The following is a 24,884-nucleotide window of genomic DNA, read 5'->3' as shown; positions in this document are numbered from 1 at the left end:
ACTTTATATTTTTTTGATCTAATTGTATTGAGAATATTTGAAATTGGTTTATGACATGTACTTTATACAATTATAATTTTCGTAAATGAAATTGAAATATTAGATGTTCAATAATTTTGAATTGATAATATGAAATACTTTTTACATATTACAATCAATGCTTTTATAATTTGAGAACTCTATGAGAACAATTTTATCTAAATTTAAAAACTAATAGCTTGTGATTTAAAATTTATGATCTTGTATAAAGAATAATTAAAAGTGGATTATAACTCATACGATGGGTTTAGTAAAATGGACTTGATATCTAGAAATTTTGTTCAATACTAATATGAAATATACTTATTACACATTTACACGTTACTATCAATAACGAATATTTCAATTAGGCTTGAGAACAGTTCTATCTAAATTTCAAAATTAATGACTTGTGATTTAAATTTTATGATCTTGTATTGACAATAATCAAAATTGGATGTGAAAAAGGTTTTTGCCATAAATTTAAAATTTTCGGAAGTTTTTCCTAAAAGAATTATGTGGATATTCACGTGTACTAAAAGTTATATAATCATGTATTAAAATTGTTGATATGTCATTTTTATGTATAGTTTTTAGATGCATTTAGGTTGCATTTTAGAGCATTTAGTTTCATATTTAGGTTCATTATTGCATTATATTCTTAAGTTATGATTTTCTACTCCTATTCGGTATGTTTTCTTGTTTTTGATGAATTTCAGGCATTGATAACGTATTTGGAGTATGATTAGCTAAGCTTAAGGATTAGGAGCACTTGGAAAGAAGCTACAACGATAAGGACGTATGGATATGTCATAGTACGAGTTTGAGCAAAAACGAAGCGGAAAATCATTAGAAGAAATGTGAAAAAGAGTCAGTCTACTCTTGATCATAACTTTTGATGTGATTCTTAGAATGAGTAATTCCACCAGATTTGGAAACTAGACTTGAAGATCTTTCCAACGATAGGTGGCACGCCCCGAGGAGACTTTAGTCAAGGAGTTATGCCTTTCGGAAGATTGACTGTTCTGCTGGAATCTGCCAGGACTACGCCGGATCACTAATCCGCTATTAATGATTTATTTAGAATTTTCCTTATCTTGTAAATTACTTTCCAAGTCATATTAGGTTATGATGATATTTATTTAGATAGGTTTTCATTCTTTCTCTCTCCTCCTCCTCTCACGTTATTTTAGGTTTTGGTTTAGTTTTCTCTCTCTTCTCTTTCTCTCTAGTTTTAGTGTAAACCCTATTTTCATTTTTTCATTAATTCATGAGTTCTATTAGTTTCTTTCTTGATTTCTTTATTATGTTTTCTTTATAGTTTTAGATTTCATTATTTATTTCATGATAGAGTAGTTTCTTTTATCTATGGTTAAGTTGAACCCTAGTATGATTTAATTCATATTGTTTCTTTAAATTCTCATATTAATTGTTAATTGTTCTTGCTTAATTGATTGTGCATTAGCCAATACTAGATTAGGGATAACTAGTATTGTTATGATTCCATTGTCTTGATCACAACGGGAGTTGGATTTTGACGGATTTGAGTATTTCAATTAAGGACATGAAGTTCTCCACGGGAGTAGGTAGAATGGATTGTTAGGAAGTTAAAGTCCGTGTTTAATGTCTTTAATTTGCATGATTCCACGGGAGTAGGCTTGAATGCATATTAGAGAAGCCATAGATACTCGGGAGAGGTTTATGGTACTTTATAGGGTGTACTTTTCCTTGTGAACATTTAATTTATTATTTGGGGTAGAAATTATTTTGTATTATTTCGTGCTAGTGGGGATACTTAACTGTAGAGTCTTTTATTTATATATTGATTAGTATAGTTTTCGACGTATTGATATTAATCTCCTTTAGTCTTACCATTATTTAAGAGCTAATCATAGAACAACTTTCTCTCTGTGGGATCGACTCTGACTTACCCTACTACATAGTTAGGAGGATTAGTTAGGTTATTTATTTTTGTTAGGTGCGCGACACGCCTATCAAATTTTGGCGCCGTTGCCGGGGAGACGGTTTTGTTCTATTTAGTTTTTTTATTGTTGGTGAGACTAAATTGTAAATATATTTTTTTTCTCAAAAGAACATTTTTTTTTTAACTTTTCTGTATCATGGAGTCATGTTATTTTCATGATGGGAATAATTCTTTTTGCTAGGAACATAGTCGAATTCTTGGATTCTCATGTTTACAGTTTTGATGCATCATATCAAAATCCTCCCAATTTTTGCATGAGTTCTCCTGAATTACCTCATATGTTATGTGAATCCCATGTATATGCTAGTAATTCTAGAGCAATTTTTTCTTTTCCTCAATATGAGAATGAATTGTTTTGGAAATACTATCACAGACTTGGTGATTTTATAGGTCCTAATCATGGATTGAATTATGGGATATGTGCCTAGTGATTTATGAGGGGTTAAATGAAGAAACTAGGATGGTGGTAGAATCTATGTGTGATGGAGGATTTCTATTCCAATCGCCTGATTATTGTTGGGATTTAATTGAGTGGTTGGCTAGAGATACTTATGAGTGGGAGATGTCTTCATCTGCTCTTTCACCCCAAACTTACATGTCACCACCCCTTATTGTTCTAATTGTCAGTCTACTTCTCATGATTTTTCTTCTTGTGATGTGACATTAATAGATGGTTTCGACCCCTCTTCCCAATTTGAATGTCAATCTGCTCAGAATTCTAGCCCCGATCCGTTTATTTATGATGATAATGAGGGGTGGATAATAAATGAGAGCTATTGGGATTGAAAAGATTGAAAGAACGACTAATGTGATGGATGTTTTGCAGGAGGAAGAAGCCATGGCTGAAATTTCCTCTTTGGAGGAAAGTCAAGTTGAGCGTGAGGTGATTTATGAGTCTTTATCGGTAACACCTACTATTTTTGAGTCTCATGTTCCATTCTATGAGAAATTTGATATTATATCTTCTTCCCCTATATTATATCCTCCATCGTTCCTTATTTCTCCCCTTTTGAATGACTTTCATGATAATGTAAATAATGTACAGTTAGTTTCTTTTCCTTCTTTCGAGTCATGTAAAAAGACTAACAATTTTTCTTCTTTTTGTAGTTTCAGTAATTTTTTAGTACTAATATTTTTCATTTTTCCTTTTCACTGTTATATAATATGCTCTGAGATGTTTGCAGGAACATATGATAAGCTTCTTCGAGCATTAAACTATTATGAGTGATCTACTAGTCTTCAACGGTCATGCAATACCTTAAATTTGCGCTTCTCGGGAGGCAACCCGAACATTAACTTATTTTCTCTCTTAATTCTTTACTTTTTATCATGATTTTTGTCTTTGTTTCTTCCTTTTTGAGTGAGTTTACTCACTTTGGTTTTTTTTTTTTTTTTTTTTTTTTGTAGGTGGACGGAGACTAAGAAAAGAAATCGGAAAACATTGACGAAGTCTTGACGGTTGAAAAAAAAAAAAAAAAAAAAATTCAAAAAAATAAAAATCTGCCCAGCTCGTTGGCACCCGTCCACCAAGAACTCCGCACACTAGCACCACCCCTAGCGCCACCTTAACCTTCCATCACCTCGCCTCCTTCGACCGCCTACACGGCCGCAAACCCAACCATCATCCTCGCCTCTCCTGCACACCACCACCTCCCACAACCCCTCTCATCTGTACACCATCTCAGACGACCGCCACAAACCGGCGCACTACCATCGGCATTATCGCCGGCACATTATCGCAGCCACTGTCCGCTTGTCGGCGTTTCCCCCGTTCTTTGAACCCCCTGCACGACCACCAATAACCGACCCACACCTGTTCACCATTGCCGCTACCCGCTCTCTCCGGTCAGCGTATCGCCACCACCACCGAGCCTCCCTCCTTTCGCATACCAGACCCTCCTTTCCCCTGTCTTCATCGCCCCACCCCTGCATCTTCTCCACCATCCCAGACCACCATCGAGCCTACCACCTCCCTCGCCTCTCCTGCCCGCACAGCCGCACCCTATCTCCGCGCAGCATCGCCGACAGTCCTACCGCCCTTCTGCTTCCCACCGCCGCAACACCCCCAATTTTCGTTCCCTACTCATTATTCTCTCTTCTCGTCCTTTTCTGTTCTTTTCTTCTCTTCTTCTATTTTCTTATTTTAGCTTTCCTTTTTCTACATGACTATCTAATTTTCCTTTTCTGTTTCTTAATTCATCAATGTTATTCAAGGGTTTCTTCAATTCGACACCAGTTAATTCAAGTTGGTCTTTCACGGGACGGGCATTGGAACGTGAATTTGAGCATATTTGACTCTTCTCCCCAATTTATTGGGTAGTAAGCAATTTTTCTCACTTATAATTGTTGTTAATGTTCATCTCAAATTTTTGCTTGAATTTTTGTTTTAATGCCATCTTGTTGAGAATCTTGTACATTGATTGAATTATTAGTTCCTTGGATTGTTGGGGATTTGTGTGTGGTTTTTGTGGTGTGTTGTGGCTTTTGGTGGGCGACTTTGGTGACTTGGTGCTCCAGGAGTTGATTTACGTTCCTTTTCTGAACTGGTTTATGCAGTGAGGACACTGCAAATTCTAGCTTGGGGGAGGAATATTCTATCTTTATTTGCTTTTTAGTGTAGATTTTATTGCTTTCGTAGGATGTTGCACGGTTTGTACTGCTTATTAGGAGTGGGAGTTTACGTGTAACCAAAAAAATTGTACTGCTTTCTTAGTTGCATTAGCATATTTCATCTCATATTAGATTTCATCTCATTTTAGTTGCATCTATGGGACTACTGCTAAAGACTTTTTGAGAACCTTGTTGATATTTTACTACATTTGTTAAGTGTCACTCATCTTGTTCATGATACTTCATAGCACGATTGTTTCGCAACTGATTGTTTGTGGTAAGATTGATTGATCTCTCTCTGGCTCGATTTAACATTACTATGCAGACACCTTAACCTAAGTGAGCTTTTGTGCCTATAAACTGACGTATCTGTGTCAGTTCTGTTCTTTCATGTGTGATTAGTTCCTCGTTGTTGCATTGATCTTGACTTTGACTTGGTACTCCTTGATATTTGATAGTGCATATATTTTGATATGATTGAGGCGTTTCATTTGATGATCTTAGCTCCAGAGTTATTCTTGTTTTCATATTATCCTTCCTTTTACCCCGCTGAGCCTTTTCTGACTTTGTTGATTGATTACCTACATTACAAGCCTTGACCTCATTTGATTCTTGTCCCAAGCCTAGCTTGGGGGAGCGAGTATTAGTTTTGGTTTAGTTTGTATTGAATTAAAGTGCTCTATTTGTGGTTTAGAAGGATGGAAAAGTATGTTTAGTGAGCTTGAAAATTGAAATGAAAGTTTGAAAAAAAAAAAAAAACAAAAAAAGGTGAAAAATGAAATGAGAAGAAGTGAAAAAAGAAGTTGTGAATAAAGTGAAAAAAAAGGGTTATGATTGAGTTTCTTAAGTGAAAAAGGTTGTTGATTAGATTTGGAGATTGTTGGTTGTTGCATGGAGTTGTTATGACCTTTTTGGTCATGTTTTCAGTTATATGATGCTCCCCCTTCTTGGTTTTTCCACCACAATTCCCAAATTATTTCCATACCTTTAACCTCAGCCCCATTACAACCCTTAAAAGTCCTCTTGATCATTATGTATTGTATTGTTGAGTATTAAGTGAGTCAAAAATCAAAGTTAAAGAATATTTGCTTCATCTGAGTCGACTGATTTAGGTTGAGAGTCATTATTCATCCCTTAAACACATGAGAGATTTGAGTGCACATAACTATAGTGAGGTCTTGACAGGTTTGGTTAAATCCAGTTTGGGAGAGATGGTTTGTGGTTTGATTGGAGAGTCGATTGCGATACATGACATGCTATGCGGCTTTGTTCGAGCTTGTTTCGATGCTTGGCTTATGTAGTGATTATATCTCTTGTGTTTTCAATTGAGTGTTTAGCCCTGTTGTAGTCCTATATTGTAGGTTGTCTAACTTTTCCGATGTCTATGTCTTATTGCTTGAGGACAAGCAATGGTTTAGCTTGGGGGAGTTTGATAAGTCATATTATTATTATAGTTTTTAGTGCATTTAGGTTGCATTTTAGAGCATTTAGTTTCATATTTAGGTTCATTATTGCATTATATTCTTAAGTTATGATTTTCTACTCCTATTCGGTATGTTTTCTTGTTTTTGATGAATTTCAGGCATTGAAACTATTTGGAGTATGATTAGAAGCTTAGGATTAGGAGCACTTGGAAGGAAGCTACAATGCATAAGGATCGTTGATATCATAGTACGATTTGAGCAAAACGAAGCGGAAAATCATTAGAAGAAATGTGAAAAAGAGTCAGTCTACTCTTCTGATCATAACTTTTGATGTGATTCTTAGAATCGAGTAATTCCACCAGATTTGGAAACTAGACTTGAAAGATCTTTCCAACGATAGGTGGCACGCCCCGAGGAGACTTCTAGTCAAGGAGTTATGCCTTTCGGAAGATTGCACTGTTTCTGCTGGAATCTGCCACTGGACGCGCGGATCACTAATCCGCTATTAATGATTTATTTAAGACTTTCCTTATCTTGTAAATTACTTTCCAAGTCATATTAGGTTATTGAATATTTATTTAGATAGGTTTTCATTCTTTCTCTCTCCTCCTCCCTCTCACGTTATTTTAGGTTTTAGGTTTCAGTTTTCTCTCTTCTTCTCTTTCTCTCTAGTTTTTAGTGTAAACCCTAGTTTTTATTATTTTTTCATTAATTCATGATTCTATTAGTTTCTTTCCTTGATTTCTTTATTTATGTCTTCTTTTATAGTTTTAGATTTCATTATTTATTTCATGATAGAGTAGTTTCTTTTATCTATGGTTAAGTTGAACCCTAGTATGATTTAATTCATGATTGTTTCTTTAAATTCTCATATTAATTGTTAATTGTTCTTGCTTAATTGATTGTGCATATTCCAATACTAGATTAGGGATAACTAGTATTGTTATGATTCCATTGTCTTGATCACAACGGGAGTTGGATTTTGACGGATTTGAGTATTTCAATTAAGGACATGAAGTTCTCCACGGGAGTAGGTAGAATGGATTGTTAGGAAGTTAAAGTGCGTGTTTAATGTCTTTAATTTGCATGATTCCACGGGAGTAGGCTTGAATGCATATTAGAGAAGCCATAGATACTCGGGAGAGGTTTATGGTACTTTATAGGGTGTACTTTTCCTTGTGAACATTTAATTTATTAGTTTGGGGTAGAAATTATTTTGTATTATTTCGTGCTAGTGGGGATACTTAACTGTAGAGTCTTTTATTTTTATATTGATTAGTATAGTTTTCGACATCTTGATATTAATCTCCTTTAGTCTTACCATTATTTAAGAGCTAATCATAGAACAACTTTCTCTCTGTGGGATCGACTCTGACTTACCCTACTACATAGTTAGGAGGATTAGTTAGGTTATTTATTTTTGTTAGGTGCGCGACACGCCTATCAATTGTTTTAAAATTGGCTTATAACAGGTATGTTTAGTGGCTCATGGGGTGAATGTCATTGTAGATCACGTGAACCGTCATTTTATTTAAAACATAGTTTGTTGAAAAGGTTTTTACTCTGCATACTACTTCCCTTAAACGCTCAAATAAAATCATAATTCGCACCACGGTTGTCATTCACCCATACGCCCGCTTCCTCTTCCGCTTCCTTTGGCAGACCTGCTTCCTCTTTCGCTCCCTTTTTTGGCAATCACGCTCACGCTTAACAGGCCAGCACTACTTGCAGTGAGAATTTTGGCACCAGTTATCAATATAGACAATTTTGGTAGATTCTACGATTTAAGGGAATGATTGTATAAATGAAATCAGTAGTTAAGTAAATGATTTAAAATTTTATGATGTTGTATTGAGAATAAATTTTATTTGTACATCATTTAATTTTGGTAGAGATCGTATGTTGCACGATTATGAATTATGCCCTTATCGGTAATAATTAGTAGTATCCGCTAGTTTTTTCTAGAATCGAAACTAATATAAAAACATGCGTTAGTGGTACATAAATTCTGGTTATATTCAATCGCTACTTTTTTTTAGCCAACTAAGATTTTAAAGATAGAAAAAAAATATTGGTTGGTGAAAACATAGCGTTTTTAGGGTACATAATCATCATCGTTGTGATTGATTGTTACCAAACACATTTAAAAAAAAAAGTTGTCAAATCAGCAGTCAAATTTGGTGAACAAAAGTTAAAACTCTAATAGCAAACTCTAAACTCCATTTGTCAAACAGGACTATGATGTCCTTGGGCTCCAAGACTTGTGCTAATATGCTTGGCCTCCAAGCTTGCTTGTACTATAAATTTCCCATTTAACATAAACTTACATTTGTACCAAGTGTTCCAAGTGTCGCAAGAGTACCATACACACGTATTAGCTCTTAGAAAGAATACACCTATATTAAAGGTACGATTACCGAACCGATAAAATTAACAGTTAAACAATATGGTTACGGTTATGATTTTTGAGTGAACGGTTAACTGAAACACCGAAATATTTTTTTCTCTATTTAATTGTTGTGAAACATTTTTCAAACAATTACATTAATTCTAATATTTGTTGCTAAGTTACAACAATTAGAGGAAATATGTAATTATTTGGAAACTCTAGAACTAATATAGTAAACACTATAATTAGGAAATGAAGTGAATTCTTAGTGTTAGTTATATTTTCCAATGGATTTATTATCCACTTTATAATACATTTTATATTAAAGTATATATAATATTAAAATATATGACTAAATTGAAAATATATATGTACATTAAGTAAAACATAATAGTATAACTTAAATAACGGTTAATAAATAACCGAAAAAACGTACCGAAATAACGGTTAACCGCTTAAGCGGTAACCGGTCTAAATGGTTACTGTTAGGGTTCACAAAAAGAGCAAACTGAAATTTTCGGTTACCGAACTGAAATATTATTTCAGGACGGTTACCCACCCACAAACGCCCCTAGTACTGATACCAAAATAACTCTTATTTTGGTACCTAGCGTAATTGATCTTTAATATCAACTTTGAGCTTTAGTACCAATTATACTTACTGTGGCACCAATTATATTTATTTTGACACTAATTATACTAAATTTGGTATCAATTTTGAATTTGGTATTACTAATACCTACTTTGATAGTTTGATACAGCAACTCTTATTTTAGTACCTATAAGAGATCAAGATAAGATGCCAAGAGTTTCTCCTTGCAAAATGCCACTGCCACTTGGTGTCTCCACTCTCCCATGCATGTTCGATTAAAAATATTGCATGGTCGCATCAAACTCTTACTAATTTGAGAATAATCGAAATATAATTCTTATTTCCTTGTTGATACATTGTGAATGGGGAATATTCTTCCCGAAATAGGAAGTTAACTCATAGCATACGTTTTTTCTTTTTCATAGTTAACTTTAATTACCTCATTGGGTGCAAGACACACATGGTATCGTACTATGATATTATAGCTAGGCATATAGTGTTGGCCCTATTGAGAATCCAAAGTATAAGACCCGAACAAAGTGGACCTAAATAGTATATAGTGTTAGCAATTTTGAGGAAGCAAATCATCAAAATGTTCCTAGATATACCATACATTACTACTAATAATTGACTCTCAGAGATTAATTATATCACTCATCATCTCTTATGTCTGTTTTACTAAAGACTTTGTCTTTTAACCAACTTCTAGCTAATAAAGACATCTGGTAGCATACTTAATCAAATAAATAACATAACGAACTGTTATAACGGGTTGGGGAGAACACAAGGGAGAGAAACCCGGAAGCCCACAAACCAGAGCCCACAGCGAGGTTCCATCCTAAAACCAATTGGCAATAGGAGGAGTAGCTCACTTGGATTATAAACTGAAAGCTCTTTGCTTACTTTTTCAATGTGGGACAAATACTACTCACACTTGCACCTAACAATCTCCCCCTCAAGTGTGAGCCTATACACTCCCCCTTGAACAGTTTCGCACCCAGAACCTACAGAGCTCAGCTCTAAGGCAAGGCGACACTCACAGACTGGCCTTAATGCCATAAGACCCAACACAGACCGTGTCCCTATCAGATGGTGCGACAAGATCGAACCTGGTGCTGATACCACTTGTTATAACGGGTTGGGGAGAACACAAGGGAGAGAAACCCGGAAGCCCACAAACCAGAGCCCACAGCGAGGTTCCATCCTAAAACCAATTGGCAATAGGAGGAGTAGCTCACTTGGATTATAAACTGAAAGCTCTTTGCTTACTTTTTCAATGTGGGACAAATACTACTCACACTTTCACCTAACACGAACCCTTCTAATATTATTATTCAAGGATTAGCTTTCAAACAATGACAATATGTTATACAAGAAGATAAAGATATGATGGATTATAACTAAGACTACTAATATAATAATAAGAAATCAAATTATATCGATGATAGATCTATGTGTCCCCACTAGCATGTATTTAATACAAAGTTAAATCCCTATCCCAAATAATCAATACTAATGCTCAAAAGGAAAAATGTACCCTTTAGAATATTAATTACCGCTTTCGAGTATTAATGATTTTCTATACAATCATACTTATGACATAGACACGACATGCGAGATTTTTTATTAATCAAATGCCCTTTTCCTATCTCATAGGAAAAGTCATGTCCAAATTGGATTATTCTCAACTATCTAATTTCAACTCTCGTTAATAAGAAAGATATTAGGTTCAAATTAGCGTCAAATTACGCTTAGCATGGCGTTAACTGATAATAATAAGCACAAATTATAATTAGATTAGGTATTTGGATTGAAAAATCATGTATCATATCATACTAAAACCTAACCAGATATAATGTACTACTCTAGCATAAATAAAAGAATATACAGCAAAGAGAAAGATAATGTCAACAGTTGTAGCTTCGCAACTTCGCATATGTCGCTCACTTGCTTGTTAGAATTAAATGTGAAGCACGCTGAATAATTTTTCATCACAATGAGAATTATTCATTTATTATTTGGATATGAATTGGAATTAGTTTGTTCCATCGTTAATTAGTGAAATGCTTTATGTACATAAAGAAAAGTGAACTACGAGCCTGGGGCAGTTCAATTCATTTCAATTCCAATCAGCTTAGTTCAGTTCAATTCAATTGTTTTATGCCGAATCCTACGTGCATTCAAGCATATTCAAAATTTTAAATTGATCCTCATATAGTCATATTAACCGAAGTAAAAAGTTCAACAAAGAAATTCATCATTTCCTAAGGCCAACTACCCACCATGATCCAAAGATTCTAGGAATCTCACTTTTATAGTAAGATTTAGCTTTCTTCTTTCTAGATTCTCTCCAAATTTAGCATTTCGTACTTGGTAGCGCTTTATTGAAAGGAACATGTCATAGAATAGTTTACTTTGATTCGTCAACTGTTTTTTATCCTAAGATTGTCTATATGCACTTGACTATATTTCCAGTATATACCTTTGATAGAACATAGTTTATATAGATCCCACAGACATCGCATTTGGTTTCGCCTAAGGGTTCAGTACTAGCAACCTGGAGTAAAAACCTCATATACAATTTACAGATGCATTAGACAATAATACTCATTTTATTAGTTTGTAAGGTGTCTTATGTCTCTAAGGTGCATAAACCTTTAGGCTAGAGGTGGGCATGGGACGGTCCAGCACACGAGACGGTCCGACATGATTTGGGCCCGGTCCGACATGAGGCCGCTCGAGGCCCGGCCCGGCCCTGCCTGTTGTCCGCTACGTGGGCTTTTCACGATCAAAAAAATTTATTTCACACCAGCACGAGCCGTCTATATGACTCGTGGGCCGAACGCTCCTTTGTTTTTTAGCCTAAAACTGTCAAAAATACAAAACAACAACATAAAACACGGGCCAGGCCGTGGACAAAATCTGGATATTTCAGGCCCGGCCCGCCACTCACGGGCTTGGGCCCGACGTGACGTGTCATTTTCCCAAGCCCTGCGGGACGAGCCCGTGAACAGGCCCGACCCATTCCCAGGTCAACTTTAGGCCTTTTTATAATAATGAAAATGACGTTATTTACCATCAAAATGTACCTTCAAAAGGTTTTTCTTCTTATACCCAGGAAAAGAGAAATTAAAAAATGAATACAAATCCAGAGCATCATAGTCATAGGTCCAACTTTAATGGGCCCAACTAATTATTGGTCCTTGCTAAATAAATTCCCACCCTATCAAATCGTTGTGGGCCTGCCTCTTTAACTACACCGCCAACTTTTGCTTTTATTCTTCTTCCTAAATCCTAATCGACTCCATTAAACCAAAATTTTCATAACGGTGATTTAGGTCATAATTTCTCCTAATATTTTAAAAACTTATTATTATAAATCTACCACTTAGTTTAAACTGGGGATGTTATGAAACTATATAACGAGATAAATCTAACAAAATTCAACATGATCATATTTTTTTCTTATGCATAAATCACAAATGATGATCAAAGTAAAGTATGTTAGAAGTGTAAAAGGTCCAACTGTTGCAATTAAAAAATAATGGAAAAAGTATTTTTTTACTTCATTTTTTCTCTTTTACGTTTGCATATTTGCCTAAACTTTAGGCCTTTCTATAATAATGAAAATGTAGGTTGGGTTGCTTATTTTCTTTAGATTTTTCTAGCAACATGTTGATACTTGATACAAGACCATGGAATTTTAATAAAATATAATTAGAATCCAAATCATTGTCTCACAACATTTGTATCACTTGTATGCGACTCTTTTCGATTGGTTGATTTTATCACTAGAACCCACCATGGTAATCGACCCTTAATAAAATATATAATAGAATATTTGACTTTTTTGATATATATGTTATTTATTGAAATATGAATGGCTCAATGTAAGGACCTAATCCCGAGATTTCTAAACTAAATAAAACCTATGTCCATTTCATTAAAATACTGAAATCAATATATATCACAAATTAGACATCAAAGGCCAAAAATATTGTAACATGATGAAAATACAATAAAGATGATCGTCTATACACAAAAAAAAAAAGTTAATTAAAGTTATTTATTCCAAAATCGATGGGAACACATACATATATATTGCAAGTGACCACCATTACAATATTGCCTTGAAGCATATGTGCTAAATTGAACCTAGGATGAATCTACTTAAATATAAACTATCCTAACTCTTTCTATTTTGCCTCCCAAGGGCACCTCTAGGAGTATTTACACAAATATATACATGGACTCATTATATACTTAAACCCAAAAAAAAAACCAAAAGTTGTAACATCCAAAAAACATGTGGCAGTGTGGCACTTGTAATATGAGCTCTTTGAGTCAAAAAAATGATCGTTGTTGCATTATAATTTGCTTTGTCTTACTTTTCCAATCTCGATCGATGTCCTCAGCTACTTTTAAAGCATCATGCGAAGCACCAAGCAAGCCGCGTTTGGTAAAACCTACGGCATATAGCCCGTTCTCGCCTTTCCATCCCTCCGGAAATCCATCTTTCATAGAGAACATAGTGGTTTCCTAGAGTGCAGAAGAGTAGTAATTAAGGAAACATATTTATGTTTGGCAAAAAGGAATTAAGTACACAAAAAACATCAACAGCTAATGTATCGACTATTTTATGAATTAGGAGGAGAGAAAAAATCGTTTTTAGGCGTGAATATAAATTTAAATAGTCAGATAAATTTGAGACGTTGGTGGTGGGTCGTCTTTTGAGAGCATATATATAGGGCATCCTAGCTAGAATTATCATTATGTATGTTTTCCATCCAAAATAAAAAGTCATCACACTTTTCATATGCTTTTTCCTATTAGTTGCATGACTTGCAACTGGAAGTCAAACTTTACATTTTTAACCTTTTTGTTTTCAATTATCATGTGGCTTTGTTAGATTATTAAACTTAATGTTTATAACCAAAATATCAATCTTTTATATTTTTACTAATACATAATGAAATATATAAAGGGAAAATTTCTCATCTAACCCTGAAATTTGACACTATTAACATCGATTAACACTGTTATTATTAAGGATATTTTGAGCATAGAGTTTGACATAAAACCCCTGAAGTTGCTCAAACAATTAGAAAAATTCCATTTTGTAATGAATTTGCTCAAACAATTTAAGAATACTTTTAAAAGTATGAAAAAGCAAACATTACGACTAATAAAAAATGGAAAAACATTAAATACAACAAGATGGGATTTCCCAAATATGTTAAAGTGATGCAAGAGTATCAACATAGCATTGTTGGTACTAATAATTTAATGATCGCTATGAATTTTGTTTGATGTTGAAATAATGTGACAATTATCCTAACAAGATAACATATATATTGACAAACATTGGTGAATAACCCTTAAAAAATTGAAGCAAGAATAATGGGAAGGCATGCACATGATCATATACCTTTAACCAAGATGGTACGTTGCTTTTGTAACCTGTGGCAAGAATAATAGCATCAAAATTCTCCATTCTTGCATCAACAAACTCTGCTCCTTGACGTGTTAATCTTTTAATTCCCGGAAAAACCTATGCATAAGAGATTTAATAGAGTTAGTACTAGTTTGGACCATGAATAATAAAATAGGAATTAATATATACCAAGAATGTTGTGATTGTTAGCTTATGTGCACGTAGACCATGAATAATCGTTTTCCATAAACCCATGTCATTCATTACTCTCTTCATCGTCAATATCCATATTGAACCTTAAATTTTAGAGGTCTTAGATTCGAATCTCAAAATGCTTTAGGGATATGGATCCTGTTATCTTCCCCCATACTCGCAAACACGTCGGACAAATACTAAATAAAAAAACTATGAAAGTTGAAGTTTAGACAGGATCTTTCTCCTTACACATTCGCCACAATAAAGGTAAGCCGTCTACCAATTTGAGTACTTTTTTTAATAAAAAAAACTCTTTGACAAACTTAACTTCATATAATTTGAGAATGAAAGTATAGATGAAAACCTTGATATTCCCAGCTTTGACTTTAGCAAGTGTCCCGATATCCAACACTGGAGTCTTTCCTGCGATGCTCTTGTATTCAAGGGGGCCAATTGTGGGCCTAGTTATTCCTAATTGGGCCGTATCACCAAGCATTAGACGAGAGATTAAGAGCAAAAATTGATCCACTAGCTTAAGTGGAAACCACTTTAGCAAGCACATTGACAATCCAAAAGTTGAAGTTCCTAGCATTTGTTGTGGGAGTATATGTACCTAAAGAAAGAGAAATTTAAAATGATGGAATTAGATTGGAGAAAGTAGATAAAGATATACGTAGTGAAGAATAATATTGATGGTTAAAGTTACGTGTTCACTTTAACTATTTTTAAAAACTTATAGCTTTTTTTGTTGAGATAAATTTAGACCAAACGATATCAAATTTCACCATATTAGAATGATTGGACTAGCTAGACTGGATGTTTAATTTATTGTTAACAAAAGGTTTTTTTTTTGATAAAATAATTGTCAATTTATACCATACTTTATACCATACCACACCACATCAAAAAATAATAATTAATAGGCCGTATCATATTAGGCAAGATCATATTCTACACATTATCATATCACTTCTAGTAAAGAGAACATAACCTATGTATTAATATCCAAATAGCTTGTTAAAAAAGAAATTTAGTACTCCATATCGTCTAGCTGGATACTTATCTAATTTATAAATATATGTACTATAATGAAACATTTGAAACTTTTGTCCCTTAATTAGTGTATAGTTTAGAAATTAGAATTACATGTTTACCTAAATTAGCAGGCATAAAAGAATCAAAAGTAAATAATACTACTTCTAAAGAGAGAGTATTAATTATATCTCACTCAATCACATGATATATGCAACAAATAATTCTTTTGAAAATTTTCAATCTAAAATCGATACATCGAGTATAAATTAAACATTCAGAGGGGTTTGATAATATTTTTTTATTTAAACAAGGGGTTTGATTTTGCAAATTACAACAAATTTTGTGGTTTTTTTAAATTCAGATGAGTCATTAAGGCAATACAAATTACAAATAAAAGAGTGAAAAATCGAACCTATGACCTATTACACATAAGCCTTTGATTTTTACCACTAGGTTAAGATCTCATTGGTAACTACGACAAACTTCGTCGTACAAGACCAAACTTTTGCCAGTACAAAAGTGTAAGGCAGATTCGAGCAAGTACAAGTATGAGCATGCAAACGAACTCCAAGAAAGTTAGCTATATAGGCATAAATAAGTATCTAAAGAAAAGATTGAAAAAGTGCCACCATTAAAGCCTATGATTGATTATAGCAAAAAAAAGTATCGAAATTCAAGTTGTTAATTAGGTCGTCTTTTTCAAAGGACAAATTATGGTGTACACGAGCGTCATCCAATTAAAAAAGAGAAAAAAACTAATCAAAAGAAGAAAGATGGATTTTTATTATTATTGATGAGTTGAGCAGATTAAGATGAGCTTAATGGAAATTGATTCCACTAACAAATGGAAACTCATCATTGAACTTTCATGCAATTGGTATATTTGGACTTAATGCTATTCCTAAACTAAGTAACGTTTTTGTTTATATTCCTATCTAGGATCTAAATATTGACATATTAAAGTATTGATCAGAATAGAGAATCTTAAACGTAGGGTCCGTTATGTTAAACTTATTTTAACTTATATAAGATCTTATAAAATCTAGATAAGATCAGATAAGATGAAATAAGATGTTCTGTTAACTTATCTTCACTCATGTCAGACAAATAAAATAAATAAGATAAGATCAGATAAGATAAGATTTTATAAAATAAGATAAAATAAGAGAAAATAAGTTGAACAGAACAGATCCGTAAAAAGAAAGAAATGGTCACACTTTCCCCACTAAGTAAATATCAAAATGATAAAGATTGGCATTTGATAACATAACTTCCAAATGGAGAAAAGGGGGAAACAAATACTAATTCTTATAACATTTATCATTTTTCCTAATCAAAGTTTAAAATCTAATAACATTTTCTTGAACTTATACACTAAACCAATTTGGATGCTTATTGAAAATGTTTACTATGAGCCTCACATTATTTACCTACCTTGTCATACTTATATCAAATTAAGCCTCGCTATATTTGTGTGGCATAAGAATAGTCTCTCAGATACACAACCTATATCCCTTATAATCTTTTCTATTATGGTAACAAAACAAACTACGTGAACTGAATTAGCTTGTAAAAAGTTGGTTTCCTTTTAACTTATTTATATAGGAGAAAGAAAGTTATATACAAACATTAGTATATTAATGGACTAAGTTTAATATGTTTGTTAATAAGAAAGCGTAAAAGAGGAAAAGGCTACCAAAAATGGAAGAAATTAAAGTAAAGTGAGAAATAAATCGCGGAGGGAGTAGCCGACAACCTAGGGAAAAAGAAGGCAAATAAAAGTCAGATATCATAGAAGGGAGTTATCCTTTGAAATTTTTGCGTAAATGCAGTAATATTTTTTTTTTTTTGACATCTCGTAAATGCAGTAATATTGGTGCTGATGACTCCTTAGCTAACTTCAGCAATTTGTAAGAACATTCTAGTATTTTAATCTACTGCTCCCTTTAATCGAAAAAAATATATAAGGGAGTTATTAACAACAACATAAAAAGTAGACGAATCTGACAAGTACAACATATTCAAGTATGACTTTTCTTTCGCTAAAAGAATTCAAAATGAATAACTCTAGATCATAATTTCTAATTTATGCAAAAAGAAAGAATAATCCTATAGATACAACCCTCAACCAAATTGATCCAAATTTCAAAATAACACTTTGCATTCAATCAAAACTTCATATCATTCTTGTTAAACCATGTAATTGATTGATTCATAACCCTAAATTAAGCAATCAATTCAGCTCCAATATCACCAAAATCAATCGTTTATATCAATTAAACACCCTAGAAAAGAAATCATAAAGCATCAAAATATTGAATTTCGTGATGGTAGTTAAATCTTCATCGAAATTAGCGCAAAAGAGAATAAATTTAAGAGAGAAAGAGAGATAGATGCTTACAGAATCCCTAACAACCAAAGAAGGATAAGCATTATGATTGCAAAGATCCAAGCAAACCTCCATACCTGAATTTCCACAACCAACCACCAAAACCTTATTGTTACTAAAATCAGTACCACTCTTATACTCACTTGAGTGAATAATAGGCCCTACAAAATCCTCAATTCCTTCAATCTCAGGTACAAAGGCCTCTGCATTCTCTCCTGTTGCCACCACCAACCACTGGCAACTATACTCAACCACCTCTTTTTTCGGCCCCGCCACCAGCACCCGCCACAGCTCGTTTCGAGTATCGTAACAGGCCCGAACCACAGCCCGCCCAAAGAGGGGCTTGAGGTTGAAGTGGGTTGCGTATGAGTCAAGGTAACTGATGAATTGCTCCTTGCTTGGGTAAGTAGGGAAGTTTTGTGGGAATGGGAGGTGAGGTAACTCACAGAACTGCTTCGGAAGGTGGAGCCTAAGCCGGTCGTAGGTTCGGTTTTTCCAGAGCGAGCCCGAGCACTGGGCCCGCTCTAGGATCAACCTAGGGATCCCCCTTTCTTTTAAGCATGCCGCCACCGCCAGGCCCGATGGGCCTGCACCAACGATCACCGGGCCTGGGACCCAAACCCGCTTCGCCGAGGGCGACTGCGGGTGCGGGTCTTGGGCTAGCTTAGCCTCCATTTCTACAATGGGGTCCATCCAAATTCACTGAGAGTACTAAAACTATACTACTCTTACTCAACAGTACTACTACTGAATACTGATTAAGCTGCTATAATGTTGAGTTGGAAAAGTGTGAGAAAATTTCGGATATATACACTACTTGTTCAGAGAATCAAAAAATTTGTTGAGAAAAAGGATAATATTCGAAGAGATACAGATTTTAGGAAGGGGATTAACTATAAGAGGGTAGAAAACTTGATGATTGTTATCATCTTATCCACTAAATAGGATTTTTTTTATCAAACCGTTAAACTTATCCTAATTTTGAAATTTAGTTGATGAGAAGAAAAGAAATCAAAGGAGGTTGGGAACTCAAATTTTAATGTTATACTCCTATATGAAGAAGGGTGGAGATCAAAAGTGGAGGAGGATGTTTGACAACTTGACAAGAGTTATGAAGAAATTAAGGAGGAGGTGGAATGGAGTGTCAATTTATATGATGGTGAAGGGGTCAAAAGGAGTAATTTTCTATTTTTGTGGGACATGTTTCTACTATATACTGGTTCTTGTCTCGGACAATTCGCCCAGGATTATTTAGCAACCTATATTTGAAGTTTTCAAAAATAGAAATATTATTTTGTCTTTAAATGATTCCCCCCCAAAAAAAAGACAAATTCAGTATTGTAGTGTAGTTGGTTAGTGCTTTAGCATATCAAATTAGAGGTTAGGGGTTCGAGCCTTGAAACACACATTTTTATTATTTAACTAGTGAGTGTCCTGGGCGATGCTATTACTTTTTGTAACTTTTTATCAAGTGTGGAAAAAATTGACGTAAATAATAAGTAATTGCATGATTTTTGAAAAATAAACCCTTAAAAATTTGGGGATGAAAGCAATCGCTTAATTACTTAATATTTACGTCAAACTTTTTTTATTATATGTGGCAGCATGACATTTGTTTGTCTTGATTTTTTTTATTATAAATATATATGTATCTTTTAAAAATATATATGATGGTCTAGAGAGTCATCAGACGCGATTTGATCACATACTCTAGCATATGGCACCACCTTTATAAGACTTTATTAATTAAGTTAATTAGCCGGTATCCCGTTAATTAGAATATTTAGCTCCCAAAATTACTCTAAGAAATTGAAAAAATTATAGTTTTTAAGTATCAAGCATATACTTCCTCCGTAACTAAATAAGTGATGGCACATTTCACCAAGTAAGCTATCACATTTTTTTTTTTTTTTTTTTGAATAGCAAGTAAGCTATCACATAAAAGAGAAGTATGCGACTTGTTTAAATACGAAAGTATTATTTATGTTATATAATATTATTATGAATTATCAATAGTTGATAATAATAATTAAACCTACTATGACATGTTTGTTAAAAAATCATATAAGCTATTAAGGAATATTTTTATTTTATAATAAATTTCCAGATTGATGTAGATTATATGATTCCAATATTCATATAATATCCTTAGATAGAAGATCTTCATTTATAATTTGACATAATTGAGTAAATTATTCTAGATAAAGAATCCTTTTCTTGTTCCTTGGTTGGTTCTTCTTAATTATCTTTAATTAATTTCGTTCTTTGATCAACAACGATAATTTTAGACTACATTATTTAATTGGGATTTTTAACCAGGTACCCCTGAGGTTTTATGTACAAAATTCATGAGATACCATTGCAGTTTCAAAAATTCATCGGGTACCCCTTAAGTTTGCCTATAATATATCAGACACCCTCAAGAATTGATTGGTATTGATTCTGATAACTTAAATGAATTGAAATCACTTGAACCACAACCTCATTCATCTATTAACCCACATTATGCCAAAAATGTTCTTCTATACTGATATAAATTCCTTTTCTCATGCGGTCAAAATAGTTTAATTAATGACCTAAGTACCTATTAGAAAAATTTGTCTGCTTTTAGAAGACTTTATTGAGCATAGAATGAAATATTAGGGGAATTAGGATATAGGTCAACTGATTTTGGGCCATTAAAATTAACATAATCAATACCATTAAATAATTGAGGGAGTTTGGAACATTATATGCAAAATTAAACGGTAGCCGATGAATTTTTGAAGTCGTAGGGATATCTCATGAATTTCGTAAAACTTTAGTGATACCTGTGAAAAATCCGTATCTAATTTTACTCATTTAGAAATAAATAATTCAATTTTCACTTGCCTCATAAGAGAGATACTGCATAACCTCACATAATTCTCTATAGTACATGCTTGCTTTTATATTATTTAGACCATAATGAACAGTTATTGACATACGTAGGATCTTATCCATCCCCTCTCTTTGCTCCTTAACTAGTTATTAATAGTCCCGTGCTATGCTCCGGTAAGAAAAAATTCATTTATTAATATAATATGTTATGATAATAACACTAAATACAACTTAGCCTAGTGGTTAAGACTTTAGTGTATGTATTTGAGATTTCGGAATCAAACCCTATTCTACACAATTTATAAATTTTTTATTGTATATGGATTACATGAACTAAAACTCCCTAGGGAGAGCGCCACGTGGCACCATTTCTTATAGATAATCTTAATATGTTTAATGTACCATATATCCACTCAAAATTTGACATCTAGTATAAAACTAATTCTCCTACAATAGTGCAATAATGTAGATCTATATATCATATATTAGTTGTCAAAAGTGTTGCAGAATGTATGAATCAGTATAAGATTCCCATTGCGTACATATATAGTACATAAGTGTGTAAATTTCTATTGTATAAGGAAAATTGTATTATATATCAAGATCAACATTGCATAGTCATAATTCCGTTGATATGATCCTTCTACCAGCCATCTAAAGTTATTACTTCTTATCTTCAGATGCAGAATGTTCCCTATTCTTTTGTTTTTTGTGTTTACAACAAAAAGTGAGTTATTAAACCTTAACGAAAGATACAAAGAGCAGGGAACCACTAGTTGCAGCAAATGATCCAGATTAGTACACTAATCTTATTCTTTGTTAATCTATAAAGTTTAACTTTCATGCTTATTAATATATCAAATTATTAATCTGTAAAAATTACAAAAAAAATATAATTTTTTTAGAATATATGTCGAGATAGACCTAATAAAATCCTATATAAGTATGTTCTATTTTACATATATATAAATCACTAGTACAGTATAGTGATAGCCAAAGTGAATTAAATATGTGAATAGTGAAAAAGTACAAAATGTACTAGTGTATACTAAAAAAACGGATGGAGTATTAATATCAAAGGACCAACTCAACCAAAAGCTTAAGCTGATAGTTGAGGCCCAAGAATAGATTTTTACTCTATCATGCCCCCTCACGCAAGAGCCTTTAGGGCTTGAAGTGTGGATGCAACACAAGCTCCCTCATACTTGACGCTAATATTCCATTGAAAAGGAGGGGTGGATGAGATTCGAACCCCTGACCTTTTTGTCACGCTAGCTCTGATACCATATCAAAGGACCAACAACTCAACCAAAAGCTTAAGCTGATGAGTCCCCATGAATAGATTTGTACTCTATCAATTAGTCATGCTTTAAACTTCAAATTAAATGGTCATTGACATACACTTAATTACACTTTTAATTACTATTTATTTCTTTGGTAGAAATGAATGATATTTTTATTTTTATAGCTATGAAGAGGAAAATTAGAATAAAATCAAGGAAAAACAAAAACTACTCCTACTACAAATCATCCAAAGGGATAGGTAAATGCCTTCAAATTATATAGTAGTATTTCCATTTCATTAGATAGGTTTTCATGTATGAAGATAATGCCAATTTACTATATATTGATAGCCGTTAATAATGGGTACAAGTAGATACTAATATACTCCAAAAATCATGGACACAGGTGAAAACATTCCAAAGATTTTGGGGGAATATCATGGCACTAGCAATGTGTCCCTTGGTGTCCATGCATATTGCATGTTCTATTGTTCTATTGAAAATAATGCATGGTCGCATCACATATATGTTCTCACTCTTACTAATTTTGGAATAATGGGGATATTACTCTTTTTTCTTGTTGATACATTTTGAACGGGGAATATTCTTCTCGAAATAGAAAGTTGACTAATAGAATATGTTTTTTTTTAACTTTGCAAAGTTTACTTTACCGTATTTGGGTGCAACACATGGTACTATGATATGATAGCTAGGCTTATACTCTTATAGTGTTGGCCCTATTGGGAACCCCAAGTATAGGACACAAACAAAGTGGACCAATGGTCGTGAGTGCAATGATTCTAAACATTAGCAGTTCTGGAGGACAGTGGCGTATCCAGGAATTGAATCACGTGGGTTCGAACTTGTTCAAACATGCATATAGCCGAAACTAGTCTTATATGCACGCAAACGACGAGATTTTAATATTAATCTTTATATTTAAAGGCGTTTAAACGATTTATATTGGTGGATTGTAATTTGAGTTAGACAATTTATTTCAATTTCAATTTTTCAATAAGATAATAATCAAACATGTATATAAAAATACTATTTAAAATTTTGGTATTAAAAATGAACATAATCTCCCTGCATATATTCCTCTTCGTTCAATCAACTAATGTATTAAAAACTCTATTATTTTTAAGGTAAAATAAGTATGAAAAATTATATTTAATGTATATGTACTTGGTGAGAGGGGAGTTTTTGTAAAGAAAGGAAGCTAGAAAATGGAGGATTAGAAGAAATAAGAAAAATTAAACAAAAAAAAAGGAAGAAGTTGTAGTAGTAATATAAAAACAAAGGGAGGAAGAAAAAAAAAAAGAAAACTAAAATATAAAAACAAAGGGAGGAAGAAAAGGAAAAAAAAATCGAAATATAAAATGAAAGGAGGAAGAAAAGGAAAAAACAAAAACTGAAATATAAAAACAAAGGAGGAAGAAAAGGAAAAAACAAAAACTGAAATATAAAAACAAAGGGAGGAAGAAAAGGAAAAAAAAAATTGAATATTGCACCTACCCTTGTGGGGATTCGATCCCCCAACCTACAAAATTCCAGTGCTCAAGCTACCGTGCACTACCACTGCGCTATACAACATAATGTTGTTAATCATTGCAGGCGCATTTCTATTTATTCATTGTTCTGCTTTTGCTATAAAACCCAGTTTTTTTGGTGGATCCACGTGGGTTCAGTTGAACCCACTGAACCCACGCTGGATCCGCCCCTGCTGGAGGAAGGTAATAATCAAAATGCTCCTAAATATACGAAATATTAAACTAATGCTAATCATGGATTCTAGATACGTAGATGGCTTGGTGCATTATATTCTCATTAAGATTTTATATTCTTCATGGTTATGTTAGATACGTAGATGGCTTCATCTAATAACAAAGAAGAAACGAAAGAGGTATTTAAGTGGACTGATGAGGACACTGTCATCCTAGTATGAACCATATAGTAATTAATCATATAATTATATAATTAATATTACAATTAAAAAATATGTTATTTTTATCATATATAAGCATAACAACTACTTTTACCGAACACTTATATATATTCTAAACAACTACTTTCACAGCTAAGAGCTAAGAGCTAACAGCCGACAGCTAACAGCTACTCCAACAGCCAACAATTACCCAACAGCTACTTTTGCCGGACATGCCCTAAGTGTACAAAACTATATATATACAACACTATATTTTTTTTACATTAGCGAATCATACAACTGAAGTGAACCCTGAACCCTAAACCTCACTTCTTATATCTTCAGGTGTTGTCACCAAAAACCAAGTGGGATTTTTTATCCTTAAAAAGTTGGATTTTTTTTTCTGTTAATTCCAAATTTTTATCCTTAAAATGTGGGATTTTTTTCCTTTGAAAAAAAAAAGCATAACGCTACTCACCAAAATTGAACGCTATAAAATATAACGTTTGGGAAAAGCTATCCAAAAACTATTTGAAATTCGAACAACTACTCCAACCTCTATTATGGCTATGCCAAACACTTTATTAATGTTTTTGACTTAGTTTGTTTATCCAAAATCTAATGTCTATATATACGTAACTTTGTTTCAAGATGCCCTATCTTGTCAAACTTTTTATTACATATGGGTACTAAATGCAAATTTCTAAAACAATAATTGATACTACCATGCTTCATTGCTTCTGTTAGT

General features: G+C 33.2%; 1 protein-coding gene across 1 annotated transcript; it reads right to left on the bottom strand.

Moving 5' to 3' along the window:
- Window positions 1-13,010: 13,010 nt before the first annotated feature.
- On the bottom strand, window positions 13,011-19,142 carry LOC104902478 (indole-3-pyruvate monooxygenase YUCCA2). The gene is made up of 4 exons (XM_010690264.4): window positions 18,083-19,142; window positions 15,011-15,259; window positions 14,446-14,568; window positions 13,011-13,556 (listed from the first exon to the last, which is right to left on the bottom strand). The coding sequence occupies exons 1-4, from the start codon at window positions 18,761-18,763 to the stop codon at window positions 13,362-13,364; spliced, it is 1,248 nt and encodes a 415-aa protein (XP_010688566.3). The 5' UTR covers window positions 18,764-19,142; the 3' UTR covers window positions 13,011-13,361.
- Between the last annotated feature and the right edge of the window lie 5,742 nt (window positions 19,143-24,884).

Source organism: Beta vulgaris, chromosome 8 (genome assembly GCF_026745355.1).
Source record: "Beta vulgaris subsp. vulgaris cultivar EL10 chromosome 8, EL10.2, whole genome shotgun sequence".
Classification (NCBI taxonomy): domain Eukaryota; kingdom Viridiplantae; phylum Streptophyta; class Magnoliopsida; order Caryophyllales; family Amaranthaceae; genus Beta; species Beta vulgaris.
The sequence above is the reverse complement of the archived record's forward strand: the minus strand, read 5'-3'. Positions and strand labels throughout refer to the sequence as shown.

Coding starts and splice junctions, on each gene's coding strand:
- LOC104902478 (XM_010690264.4), bottom strand. CDS start 18,763: ATGGACCCCATTGTAGAAATGGAGGCTAAGCTAGCCCAAGACCCGCAC. Junction 14,569..15,010: donor TCAAAGCTGGGAATATCAAG/GTTTTCATCTAT, acceptor TCTTATGCATAG/GTTTTTCCGGGAATTAAAAG. Junction 13,557..14,445: donor ACGTACCATCTTGGTTAAAG/GTATATGATCAT, acceptor TCTGCACTCTAG/GAAACCACTATGTTCTCTAT.